The 12,736-nt window shown below is 37.5% G+C and overlaps 1 protein-coding gene across 1 annotated transcript in view; it reads left to right on the top strand.

Moving 5' to 3' along the window:
• The window catches only part of ASXL3 (ASXL transcriptional regulator 3), a 170,870-nt gene that overhangs the window by 23,717 nt on the left and 134,417 nt on the right, over window positions 1–12,736 (top strand). The window contains exon 2 of the mRNA XM_036823324.1: window positions 8,277–8,359. Within this exon, the coding sequence (XP_036679219.1) occupies window positions 8,277–8,359 (83 nt within the window). The remainder of the gene's footprint in view (window positions 1–8,276; window positions 8,360–12,736) is intronic.

A 12,736-nucleotide genomic window follows, 5' to 3' on the forward strand; every position in this document is an offset into this window, starting at 1 on the left:
CTTAGAAACTTACTGAGGTAGAACAAGGTTGCCAAAATCCCATAAGTTAGAAGTCAACTCTCAATTACATAGAATTTTATCTTCAAATTCAGGTAGTGATCACTCTCTGAACTGTTCCAGGCCTCAGAAAGCCACCTCTCTCCTCTCAGCTCTGCTCAGGTTTTATGAAGCTGGGCAACCAAAATAATTTAACTGTAAGACAGAATTTCCTTCTGATGAATATTCTATGATACTATATGTCATAGTTGCAGGAAAGTTTGTCTGTACGTATATATTGTTGGAAATAAGTTGTTGCTGCTGATATTCTCTATTTTCACTTGATTTGTAACACAGGCACAACAGGATAATTTGTCCCCGCAGGGTGCTTGTCTTCCTAGGTAACAGAGCAGTGTCTAAAAGAGTGCCGTGGTGTATAATCCCTCTTGTTAAACACAAGGAGGAAGACTGTGGGGTGATGAAACCAGACACCACATGGTGCAGGTTTACATCTGAATCCAGAGGGAATAAATTTGGCCTCGATCAGGTGACAAGGGGTGGCAATATGTGTCTAACCTGATTTGTAGAAACCCTAGTGCAGGTTACACAGGAAATCTCAGAGACACCCCAGGTAATGCCCATCATATTTTTTAATAAATTTATTTATTTATTTATTTATTTTTGGCTGTGTTGGGTCTTTGTTTCTGTGCGAGGGCTTTCTCTAGTTGCGGCGAGCGGGGGCCACTCTTCATCGCGGTGCGCGGGCCTCTCACTATTGCGGCCTCTCTTGTTGCGGAGCACAGGCTCCCGACGCGCAGGCTCAGTAGTTGTGGCTCACGGGCCTAGTTGCTCCGCGGCATGTGGGATCTTCCCAGACCAGGGCTCGAACCCGTGTCCCCTGCATTGGCAGGCAGATTCTCAACCACTGCGCCACCAGGGAAGCCCCCATCATATTTCTTTTTTATAGCTCTCTTCTTTGTGTTGAAAAGATTCCTGTTTCTAGGCCGTGCTCAAAGGGGGCTTTTTTCCCCCCCAGCCAATAGTATTAGCCAGTGTTTACTAACACATGTTGCTGTAGGCAATCGTTTGGCACACGGAAATAATCAGTTCTTTTACACTTACGATCTCATTTAGTCCTCACAACATTTTTATAAATGAGGAAATGAAGAAACTGAGTTCAGGAATGTTAAATATCTAAGATCAGACAGCTAGTAAGTAGGTGTTCCTGCTTCATCTGACTCCAAAGCTCATAACCTTCTTTATTATTCTATAAAAATTCCTAATATATGGCAACTCCAAACTAACTTGGTCTTCATCGAAGCCTACTTAGTGGTGCTGTAATCTGATGCTACAGACATGAGTGAGGACCAAGGACTTGGATCTCATGAGGCTTGCAGTGTAGCTGGAAGAATATCCTTAGACAGATAATGTTAATTAATGACAGGCGCTACCACGGGAAAGTACAGTTTAAACCGTTATCTGAGAGTCCAAGGAAATATCTGATTGTTCTTAAGTGTGAGATTGCTGAAATGGGGATTGTGAGGTCGATATTGCATATAATATCTTGACTGTAGGCCCACAGTTTCTGTAAAAGCCTTTTGCTCAAGACAATAAGTAATTTAACTTAGTAAAAGGAGCAGACTTCAGTGTTGGCTAGAACCATCCCTTCCTAGGTGCCCGGTCTCAGAGGCACTCTATCTTCTTGGACATCCCCTTTTTCTGGGTGAAATAGGCCTGATTCTCAAGGCTATTATAACAAAAATTCTGCATCTTTTAAGTCACACATTCACATATATTACTATAGCATGTAATTTCCCCATAAAATGCATGCAAGTAGAATAGAGAAATTGTAAACATCACCCTTAAACCCTTAACTAGTAACCACATATGTTAGGAGCAGACAGCAACCTAATTGAGGTGCAGATATTAGGTGGTGGGCAAGATGCTGTCACTTTCTATGTGGTTAATTTTCTCATCTGAATACTACCAGCCATTCAAATTCATGTCTCATCAAAATGACATGGACCTTTGAGGTATCTCAAGAACAGTGGAAATAGGGAATGTTAAATATATGAATCTAGGAGTCTATTGTAATACAAGTAAAACCTCTGGAGACTTAGCACGGAAGAGTTGTCTAATATGTATTAGCTGCTTTTATTATATTTACACATTGTCATCAACAATATCATAATGTGTACAAGTCCTGTCCTTCCACTTGGTAGCTTTATGACCTTGGACCAATTACTTCAACTTAGTGCATCTCAGAGGAAGTTAATCCTGCCTCTTATATGCATCTCACTGAGTTGTTGTCAGGGTCAAATAAAAAAAAAATATATAAATATAAATATATAAATATATATATATATATATATATGTTGTATGTAAGCAAATGAAATAATATATGTTGTGTGTAAACACTCTGTAATTGTAGAGAGCTATATAATGGTTTATTGTTATAACCTCCAAATTGTTTACCTAATACCTGAGACCTTAAATAGCTAAACATTTTAATGAACTGCCAATATGGATTAAGGGAAGGCACTTTAATGTTAGAGAAAGATCTAAACATGTATCATTGATGTGATTTTAAGTTGTAGAAATCTTTTTATTTTGCAGTCAAGTAAGTAAGCTCAGAAAATTTTCTTCAGGGCCTGAAGGACCAAGACTTCAACCATTAGATGAACACTGGTCTAATGTGTTTATCTTAGGGATACTGGAAATGACTTTTCTGAGTCAGCTTGAGTAAGCTTTAAAATGTTTGATACATAGTATTCCTGGACCAGAAAAATGCTGAAAGAATGAACCTAAAACAGAAAAATACATTCTTAGCATGGCCTGTGTCCTCAGTGATTTAGCAAATATCTGTTTCCTTCTCTTAACTATGTTGCTATCCTTGTCTGCAAGTTTCTTTTTCTCCTCCTACTGGGGCATGTAGAAGTCTTGGAGAAGAGGTTTCTGGGACAAGAGTCTGTCTTGCCTCAAAGTTGTATGAATCTAAATGTCTTTGAGATAGGCTCTGATATAGTTAGTCACATTAGTAAAGAAGGTGACATCCAGTGGTGTTTTGCCAGTTCTGCACATCTGTTCATATCCTCTGAAAAGTACAAGCGAATCCATTGCTAGGGAGGTAACTGATTGTGTGTGTGCTTTGTGTCCTTAGCCATGGAAATTCCACTTTTGGGAGAGCAGTGCTGAATTTGCAACCTGTTGGGAGTAAAAATGCGGAAGAAAGAAGATAGTTGAGAATTGCGAGGACTTTAGTGCATGAGAAGGAAGCATGAGAGATATAAAACACAACTCAGGGAGACAGAGTCAAGTGGAATCACAAATATAGCTCTAACACGGCAGAACAATTTGTTTCACAAAGAAAGAAAGGGCATTTTATGTAAAGGTTGAACACTGTGACAGACTCTGATTTGTATAGAAGAGACAGTGATATCTGGCCAATGGTTTGTGATTACAGCCTTTTCTTGGCAGTGTGAGCTCTAATAATTCTAGCTACAGATTTTCTTAGGGAAACAGCAGTTTTAAGAGCCTGTTTTTGAGGAAATAAGTTATAAAGCATTTCCATTTTCAGCAAAAAATTTTTTGAAAGGGACTAGAAAAGATCACTTTTTTAGCCAAAGTAAATAATGTAGGAGAAAGAAAACATAGAGCTATTAGAAAGGAGAAACAATTCATAGTATTTGTGGAAAATATGATTCTGTACTTCTATACTATTAGAACTATTATGAGTTCAATTAGCTGTTCATATAGATAATAATTATCACAGTTCAATGGCTTTTGTATGTATTAACGATAAAATGTGAGGATAATTTATAAAAAAAGTGTATTCATCGTTGCAACCCAAAATATAAAACACTTAATAAAAAGCTTATTACAGTTTATAAAATAAAACTTCAACACATGGAACAATGTGTGTACATTTCCTAAAAATTTAATTAGATGTCTCGTTTAATTCCTATCTAAATTTCATCTGGAAATATAAAGAAGTGAACAATGAAAATTTTAAGAAGGAGTAATGAGAGCTGTGTCCTATCCAGATAGTGAAGTGTATTGTAATATTACAGCAATTTAAGCAGGGTGGTGCTGGCACAGGAATTGATTGAAAATCAGGGGAGCATAGCAGGACCCCTGGATGAGCCCCAAGGATAGTGGTTTGCAGTTTATTTCAGAGGCCCTGAAAATTCCCAGAAGTGCCTTCAGCCATTAGAGGGAGTAAGTTCTGGGGACTCTGAGCCCTCTCATCTCTACCTCAGCAGCAGCTCTGCTTTTGTGCATTTTATATACTGGGTTCCCACATTTATATATTGGTTTCACATCCAAAAGAGTTTTCATTGCCCTAATATTACTGTATGCCAGAGGATGCCTCACTAACCATGACCGGCTTATGAAACAAATTATGTTGGGGAAACTTGACTTAACATTAATAGGAGGTGGGAGCTTAAGTTAGTTCTTCACCTGGGTGCAAAAAGGTACATTCCAGATGAACTAAAAAATGAAAACATAAAATACCCTCAAGAAACATCTGCAGATGTTTACACGCTCTCTGGATAAAAGGAACTTCTAAATGTAAGAGCAGGTGAAGTCACAATAGAAAAGTCTGATGGAGTAGTTCATGTGAAAATAGAAAACTTTATCTCCCTAAATATCCAAAAAATAACCAACAAAAGGAATAAAAATCTATTATTAACATGCACAACAGTGAATATGTCTTACTATATAAATAGCTTTTTACACATTAATGAGAAAGACAGAAATATCCCATCTCATGTCCCATAGGATATTCATTTGAAATAAAGTTTTTGTCCTCCTTAGTATTACAAAAATATAATTAGAGTAACAATGAATTGCAACTTCTTTGTCCTACTATGTTTGCAAATATTGCTAAAAAGATAAGATTTAATACTGGCAAATTTGTGGAGAGAGAGGCAGATTCAGTTCTGCTTGGTGAGAGTATAAATTGTTATAATATTTCTGCAAACAGTTGACAGTGTATCAAGAGACATGACAGAGCTCACATCCTTTTGACTCAATAATATTCTAAGAACGTTACATTCATTATATTCTTTGGAAATTTACTTTTATTAATTAAGTTTTAAAACAACGTAAATGCCTATCTTCAGTTACGTGTTAATTATGATGCCCATTTTGAAGAATTTAAATTACATGAAGAAAAGTAAGACAGCTAACTATGCATACATGTACTTTATATAATTATAATTATATTTTAAAAGTATGTGTGAATAGAAAAAACTAGAAGGAAAACACAAATATTAGCAGGGGTTAATATTCTTGGTTGTAAGCTTATGAGTGCACTTTGTTTTCTATAATATAGGTATGAGTTTGCATTTTTCCAGTTTTTACAACCAGAAAACAAGATGATTTTATTAATAATTATTATCTATGGCAGACTTTGAAATTGGATTTCCTATTTTGTTACAATTGTATCATTATTGCCCAAGTCGGTTTGAACCTGTTTTGATTATCCAAAATATTTATTGGCCCTCTTTCTAGAAAAATCTTATTATGATACATGACCTTAAAACTTGTGGATAATCCTACTCCCTTCCCTTCTCTATTGCATCCTTGTCCCCTGTTTCTAAAGAGGTAGGTACAAGGTGGAAAACAATTGGAAGAACGTGCTAAATTCAAAATAAGTGTTACATAACCAGGAAGACATACTCAAATACTAGTTGTATTTGAGAATGTCAAGAAAGATAATCCAGGGAGTATGATTTTGCAGGACGTATGAAACCGTTAACACCTCATAGCCAAGACATCAATTGTTGGGGCTTGGGCAGTTCCTCAGTTTAACATTTGGGGCTGTAGTTTCACTCTGACTGTGGCTTCTTCCCACTGTCCTGTTGGAGTACGGCTGCCTGCGAGTCTGATTCATGTCTCTGCCATGTGTCATATTATTTTGACGCTCTCCATGTTTTGTTCCGTGAAAGTAATCTCTCTATCTTTTGTTCTCTAAATGTTCCCACAGCTAGTTCAGTGAAGCTTGTTCACGTCCAGGACCCTCTCCTTCTCTGTCCCCTTTCTCTGTCTTGCAGGAACTGAGGGCGGCTTCTGGTGTTTGTGTGGCTTCACCATTGCCTTCCTGCCTCTCATCCACTTCACGATGTAATTCTTGGCACTTTTACTTCCTTCGTAGAGTAGGATGTGATGTCATAGAGAAGGGGACAGGGCTATCCAAATTCTCTCAATTGCTGGGAGGAGCTGCCCAGGTGTGCTGAGGGGCCTGTACTCAGGAAGAGAAACAGGGAGTCCTCCACAGTGAGTAACCCCACTTTCGAGCGTGCCCAACTTCCCATTAAAACGTTACCCAGTACACTGGAGTTTCCTCTTCGGCCCTTTCTAGATTTCATCAGTTTGCTTTTTGGACATTCCCAGTTCAGCTCAATTTTCCTCCTTTCTCTCCCTTCTCCTCTGTCCCCCTCTTTCTGCCATCCCGTGTCTCTCCCCGCCAGTTTCCCTCTTCCTTGCTTGCTTACTTGTGTATGTCTGTGTCTGTTGACCTTCTGCCCGTATCTTCTATGAGAGACCATTAGTGTCCCCAGCATTGCCTATCATTTGGGGTGACACCCACCCTGTATACAGTCCATGTGACCACGGCATCTCCTTTCAGTAATTCATAAGTATGCACTGTTCTACTTACAGTGCTTCTTATTTTAAAAACTCTGTCGGCTATTTCATTTTCACGTCTGTATCGTTCCTGCCTTTCTTTGTGACCTAATCTTTTCCCCTTTTCAGCTCTATTATGCAGTTTCCTTCTTGCCTTTTTTTTAACCAATATTTGTACACTTTAGTCCTCTTCCTATACAGCTATGCCTATGTGTCTTCCCCCCTTGACAGTTCAGCTCTCCAAAGCATCCTCTGTGAGGACAGTTTTCCTTCTTTCCTATTGACATACTTGTTGCTACACTCTCTTTCCAGTGTAGCTCATATTTCGCTATTCTTTAAAGAATTGCCAACTGCAACCAAGAGACTGATCCAGACTAGGAAAAATGGGGAAATTTCCTGGGAACTAGAAAGGGGAGAACAGGAAAGTGGCCCTAATGGTGAGGTAGGGCAGGCTGTGTATGTAACTCACTGGAGAACCTTGAGGAGCAGAACCTTTGCTAGTGACCTAGCTGAAATTTAGCCATTGATCGTAGAAGAGATCACAGAGCTCTTTTGAACATATTTGGAAGCCTTTTTAATTTTTCGTTTTTAGAGTGACCCTGTTAATTCTTAATAATTATGAGAATTCTGGTCTAATATTCATAATAATCATAAATTAGGACTCTAGAATTATTAAGTTGCATGGGGCCATGACTTGTGCAGAAGCTCCTGTACAGAATATTTAAGTCGGTGTCATCTACCCTTGGAGGAAGTCATTGTGAAGATGTGTGTACACTTGTTTCTTGTACCCAGAGGTTGTCCTATGGACCTTGTTGGTGAGCAGCGTGGGCATCGTTCTTTACGGATTTCACTACATGTGAAGTCCCAGGGTAAATAAAAGGGGCTTGCTTTCCAGGGCTGATGGTCTAATGCCTGTGGAAATAACTAACTGTGTCCCATATATTCCCCATACTTTGTTTAAAAAAGTTCACTTCCACTCAAAAATAAGTAGGACAGAAGGGGAGAGAAAGAGAATAGGACTCAGTTCATAAAGCTGAGATGGGCTGAATGGGAAGAGGAAGGGATTTACTTGAAATGAATTGGAAAAGGCAAAAGAAAGGAAACTGAGCTGAACTGGAAAACACACTGTAATGAGATACTTGGGTTTCTGTATGCTTTTTTCCATTTTGGCCATGAAGGGTTTTTATTTATTTTTTTAATACAAGAGAAGTTGATCAAAATATGAATCCAGTGAGGTTATTTCTGACCAGCACTTTGTTCTCTGCTCTTGGTGGTATTCAGGCTCATGTTTCCAAGGTCTTAGAAATTTAAGAAACGTTTTAACAGCCTGAAAACATGACTTTAACCATAAAGTGTTAGCAATTTTTAATAAAGGAAATTATATACATTTATGAACTTGGTGTTTTCAGGTTTCACATTTCTTTTTTTGGTGTGTATGCCTTTGTGACATTTTTGCAGAATGACCCCTGTATGTTGCAGAAATTGCCATAAACGTCCAGAAAAAAAGTTATGTTCTCACTTTGGACACCTGATCTGTGTGATGGAACCTAATTTTGGCATAACAGCCTTTTTAAAATTTTAAGGAAACATTGCATGATTCACACACATTTTCATCTTGTACGTTTCTATGCAGTAATCTAGGAATCTTATGTTTATGTTTATTTTTTTAGGCACTAGAAAAACACCCCAACTCACCAATGACAGCAAAGCAGATATTGGAAGTCATTCAGAAAGAAGGGTTAAAAGAAACAAGGTCAGTATTCATATTTACATTTTCTGTTTTCATTGATTACTAATTGCTACTGATTGCAAAGTAATAGGGGTATCTAGATTTTGATGTTGTACATGATTGTGAATTAAGTAACTACCTGCAAATTCTTTTGTGACTACCAAATATTTGGGTGACCCAAGATTTCCTTGGAACTACCTGTTTGCTTAATAAATTAGACAGATTGATACAGAGTGTACTTCATTAACAAAGAGCCGCACTGTGTGAATTAGCCTCTGATTGGAGTTACTCATCTTTCTCTTTCGTGTAAGAGGAGACTTTTGTTTCTGAAAGTGAGTAGTGAAAGAGAAACTTTTTTACAGTCTTAATAGATAGATCCCAAGATATAAGATGAGCTCACTCTGATAAAATTCGAAGTGCCAACGAATATGGTTGAAAATTTAGTCCTCGTATTTCAAATTACTCTACTTGGAGCCTCATTGATCAATTATTGAGTCTTTAAAAAAATAACAGTTTTATTGAAATAGTCATATACCATAAAATTTGCCCTTTGAAAATGTACAATTCGTTGGTTTTCAGTATATTCACAAAGCTGTGCAGTCATTACTGCTATCTAATTTTAGAACATTTTCATCACCCTGAGATGGAACCCCATACCCTTTAACAGTCACTCCCAATTCCCTATTCCCTCCAGCCCCTGGCAACCAGTAATGTACTTTTTATGTCTGTGGTTTTGCCTATTCTGGACATTTCATATAATTGGAGTTATACGCTATGTAGCCTTTTGTGACTGGCTTCTTTCATTTAGCATCATGTTTTCAAGGTCCATCCATGTGGTAGCATGAATCAGTACTTCATTTCTTTTTGTTGCCAAATAATATTTTATTGTATGGATATACTATATTTTATCTATGATGATTATTTTTATTTAGTGATGAATTTTACAGTTTTGGCTTTATCCAGTAGTTTAGGGTCATATAAATGATCTTACTCAAGGAGGAAAAAAAGTTTGTTACAGGGTAAAATAACCATAGGGCTGTCGCATGTGTATCTACTCATCCTTGTTACATAGAGTGAATTTTTTTAATTGTATGAAGTTGTCTACCTATAAGCCATTGAGAAGGCAGTGATCTCAGCTTGGTGAAAATTAAATCTGCTGAGTTACCTTTTGAATCTGATCTCGAGATAGAACCTGCTGAGAGAAATCAATGTCCTCCCGAGGCCAACTTTTCCTAAAAAATTGGTATTACCTGTAACTCCCATTACTGTAACATGTGAATCACATCAGCTTCTAGCTGTTTAAAATGCATCTCTTGCAAGTTTGATCCCTGAACATCACAATCTAGTGGGGTAGAGGATACCTAGGCTCAATTTTTCGTCTCTGTTTTGGAGGCTTTTTCTGCCTGTTCTGAAGAAAGAGCCTGAGCTAATGTAACTACCCTGTTTGCAATAATTGTTCCTCCGCAACGTGGAGGTAACACTGCGGAGGGAAGTTGCTGACAGAGCCTAAGCGCTATTCAAGGGGATCCTTGCTTCTAAGCCAGACGCCAGTGTGAGGAGTTAGGGAACAAAATGGGGACACCTGGAAATTAATTTTCCCCTTACTGCCTGTCAGAAACCCTGAAAATATTTATGCCATTTAGAAAGCACTGGAAATGTTTGTGCTACAGCCAAAAGAAAAAATGGGGTAAAAATCTAGAGATCTCAGCTCCTGTCAGATGTGGGCTCTGAGCCAGAGGAACCTGAGAATGCAGGCATAAAAAGCTTCTATAAGCAGACATTTGAAATTTGTTCATCATGATATTCTTCTCCAGAGGAGTGACTAGGCCACTATCAGCTATTATGTACCTTGAGATATAAAACCCCTGTACCATGGCCATGAACAGCATCTTAATTACACTTATCATCGTAACAACATTTTTCGTATTTTTTTCAAGATGCTGGTCTTCCCCGAATGGTATATTAAAGGGCTTTAAGTATATGTTAACAAACAAAACACAAAGCAGCTTCTTTAAAGAGTAAGAACATTGAAAAGGAAAACATACCCTATTCCTCTAAATACAACCCTCCCTCTTCATCCCCTCCCCCATTATTGTGTCCTTCTGTGAAGAAAAAAAAAAAAAGTTTGTTGTTACAAGTACTGATGAACCCCTATAGGACTATTGAAAGTACCTGCAAGGAATTCACAAGTTAAATAGGAAAGGGACCAGGCAAAGAAAGAGACCATAGTTCTATTTTAAGTTCTACTCTGTAAAATCAGCTCTGTGCAAAGGGCTTCAGAATATGCATTTTATGTTCTCATTTCTTTCTGTTTATTTGAATTCTCCCTCCTGTCAGTTGTGACAGTTACTTATGGCTCGTATATCTGTGACTACTCTCCCCTTGTTATCTAGTTTGCTTATTAGACTCACCTCTAAAATGAAAATAGTGGGAGGGTGGGATAAATTGGGAGATTGGGATTGACGTATATACACTAGTATGTATAAAATAGATAACTAATAAGAACCTGCTGTATAGCACAGGGAATTCCACTTCGCTGTACAGTAGAAACTAACACAACATTGTAAAACAACTATACCCCAATAAAAAAATAAGTAAAAAAATAAAAGTAGTATGTAGATTCTGAGTGAGTTTCAGCTTTCCTACCTGTTGTGTATATTGCTTTAGGCAGCAGATTCTGACATTTATTTTGCCTACTTAATGTACTCTTTTGCTACCTTCCAAATTCTTAAATGTTTTCCAGGTATTTATGGTAGCTGAGTAAATCAAGTGTAACTATATCTGTTTTTCTTAAGTAAAGTTACATTTAGAAATTCCATCATCATAAGGTCAAACATAGCTGTTTCATTTCTAGATGTTTATTAATGATGTGTTTTTCAAGATGTGCAGGCTTTCAGATATGCCTGATTAACTGTAGGGGAGTGACTGTGAGAGTTACTGTTGTGTCCATAACCTCCCAGTGGTCTCTATGAATGAGAAGTCATGTTAGTGGCCCTCACCCAAACAGTCCACCACTGCGCCTGGCATTTCTGGAAAAGAGAAGATTGGCCCCTTATCCATCATCATTCCAATGCCATTTGTTTTAAAATAACACCATTTGTTTCAAATACTGGGTTGGGGGGGTGGTGGTGGCCCTTCCTTCTGTGTGTCAGGCAGATCTCCTGTAACACTGACCTCACTGGACTGTAAATTTGTCCTTGTTTGTCTTCCCGCTGGTCTGTGAGCTCCTTAAGGGCAGGGTACCCAACACTCCTGGCACTCAGAAGATACTCAGTAAATGTTTGTTGAGTAAATAATCTTCCTCAAGATGTTAACTTGCTGGTCCTTAGTGATGATTTTGGCTTGCATTTAGAGTTAGAAGCTTCTTTTTAACATGACAAGTTGTATTTTTCATCCTATTTTTAATTGTTTGTTTTAATCAAAAGGAATCTACCAGCTTTGTGGGAATTCCATTAAATAGATGCATGCGGATAGCCTCTGGCAGATTAGCTGTGAACTTGAGGAAGGTTATTGTGCTGTTGCCTGTTTTCATACACTGTAGGTGCCTCTGGTTTAAACTTGTAACTTACAATAAAAAATAAACCAATAATTTTGGCAAAGCTGATATGAGTATTTGAATGTGTTCAGTATACGTGATATTGTTAATTTATTTGACTGAGATAAAATTCTTGACATTTTATGGTACCTTTTCCTCTTTTCCAGTGACACTTTAAATTGCATAATTTTCATGTAGACAGGATAAAACGAGGACAGCTTTTTATATCATGTTCTGTGTATCTTCTTCAAGTTATTGATGAAATGTGTAGTATATGATTAAACTCTATTTGGAAAAGCCAGACTGAAATAAGTACTCTCTGTGTGGTTTACAAAAAGGTATATAGATGAAATAAATTGTCAGAAGGACATATGGTTTTTGTTGGGAAAAAATTAATAATATGATCATGGCATGATTTCCTAGAAATTTTTTAAATAAAAATATATTTGTAAGTTTTAATTCCCTTCTATATAATAAGATAGTAGATTTTTGTCAATATGATTTTATTCTGGTCCATCTATATTGTACTTGCTTTACTGATTCTGAGTATTTCCAGGCTTCTGTTACTTTGTGTTTATGAGTTGTCAACGACTGATAAGACACTGCTATTTGGAATGCTTTTCAGATGATCAGAATCTTATAATCAATCAAAGAACCGTGTTGCTTGCATAGAGAGGATAGAAATGTGTATATTCCAGACTGCGGCTTTTATGGATGGATATTTGATATGCCTGTTTGGACTGCTTGGCTAAACATTCCCACTTCCTCAGGGAGAGAGGGTGCTACTGTAGACTATAGCCTTGTCTGCAGTAATTAAACATATGTCCATAGAAAAGGAGAAGGACTCTGGGGGTTGTCCTAATTCT

Source organism: Balaenoptera musculus, chromosome 14, assembly GCF_009873245.2.
Source record: "Balaenoptera musculus isolate JJ_BM4_2016_0621 chromosome 14, mBalMus1.pri.v3, whole genome shotgun sequence".
Lineage (NCBI taxonomy): Eukaryota > Metazoa > Chordata > Mammalia > Artiodactyla > Balaenopteridae > Balaenoptera > Balaenoptera musculus.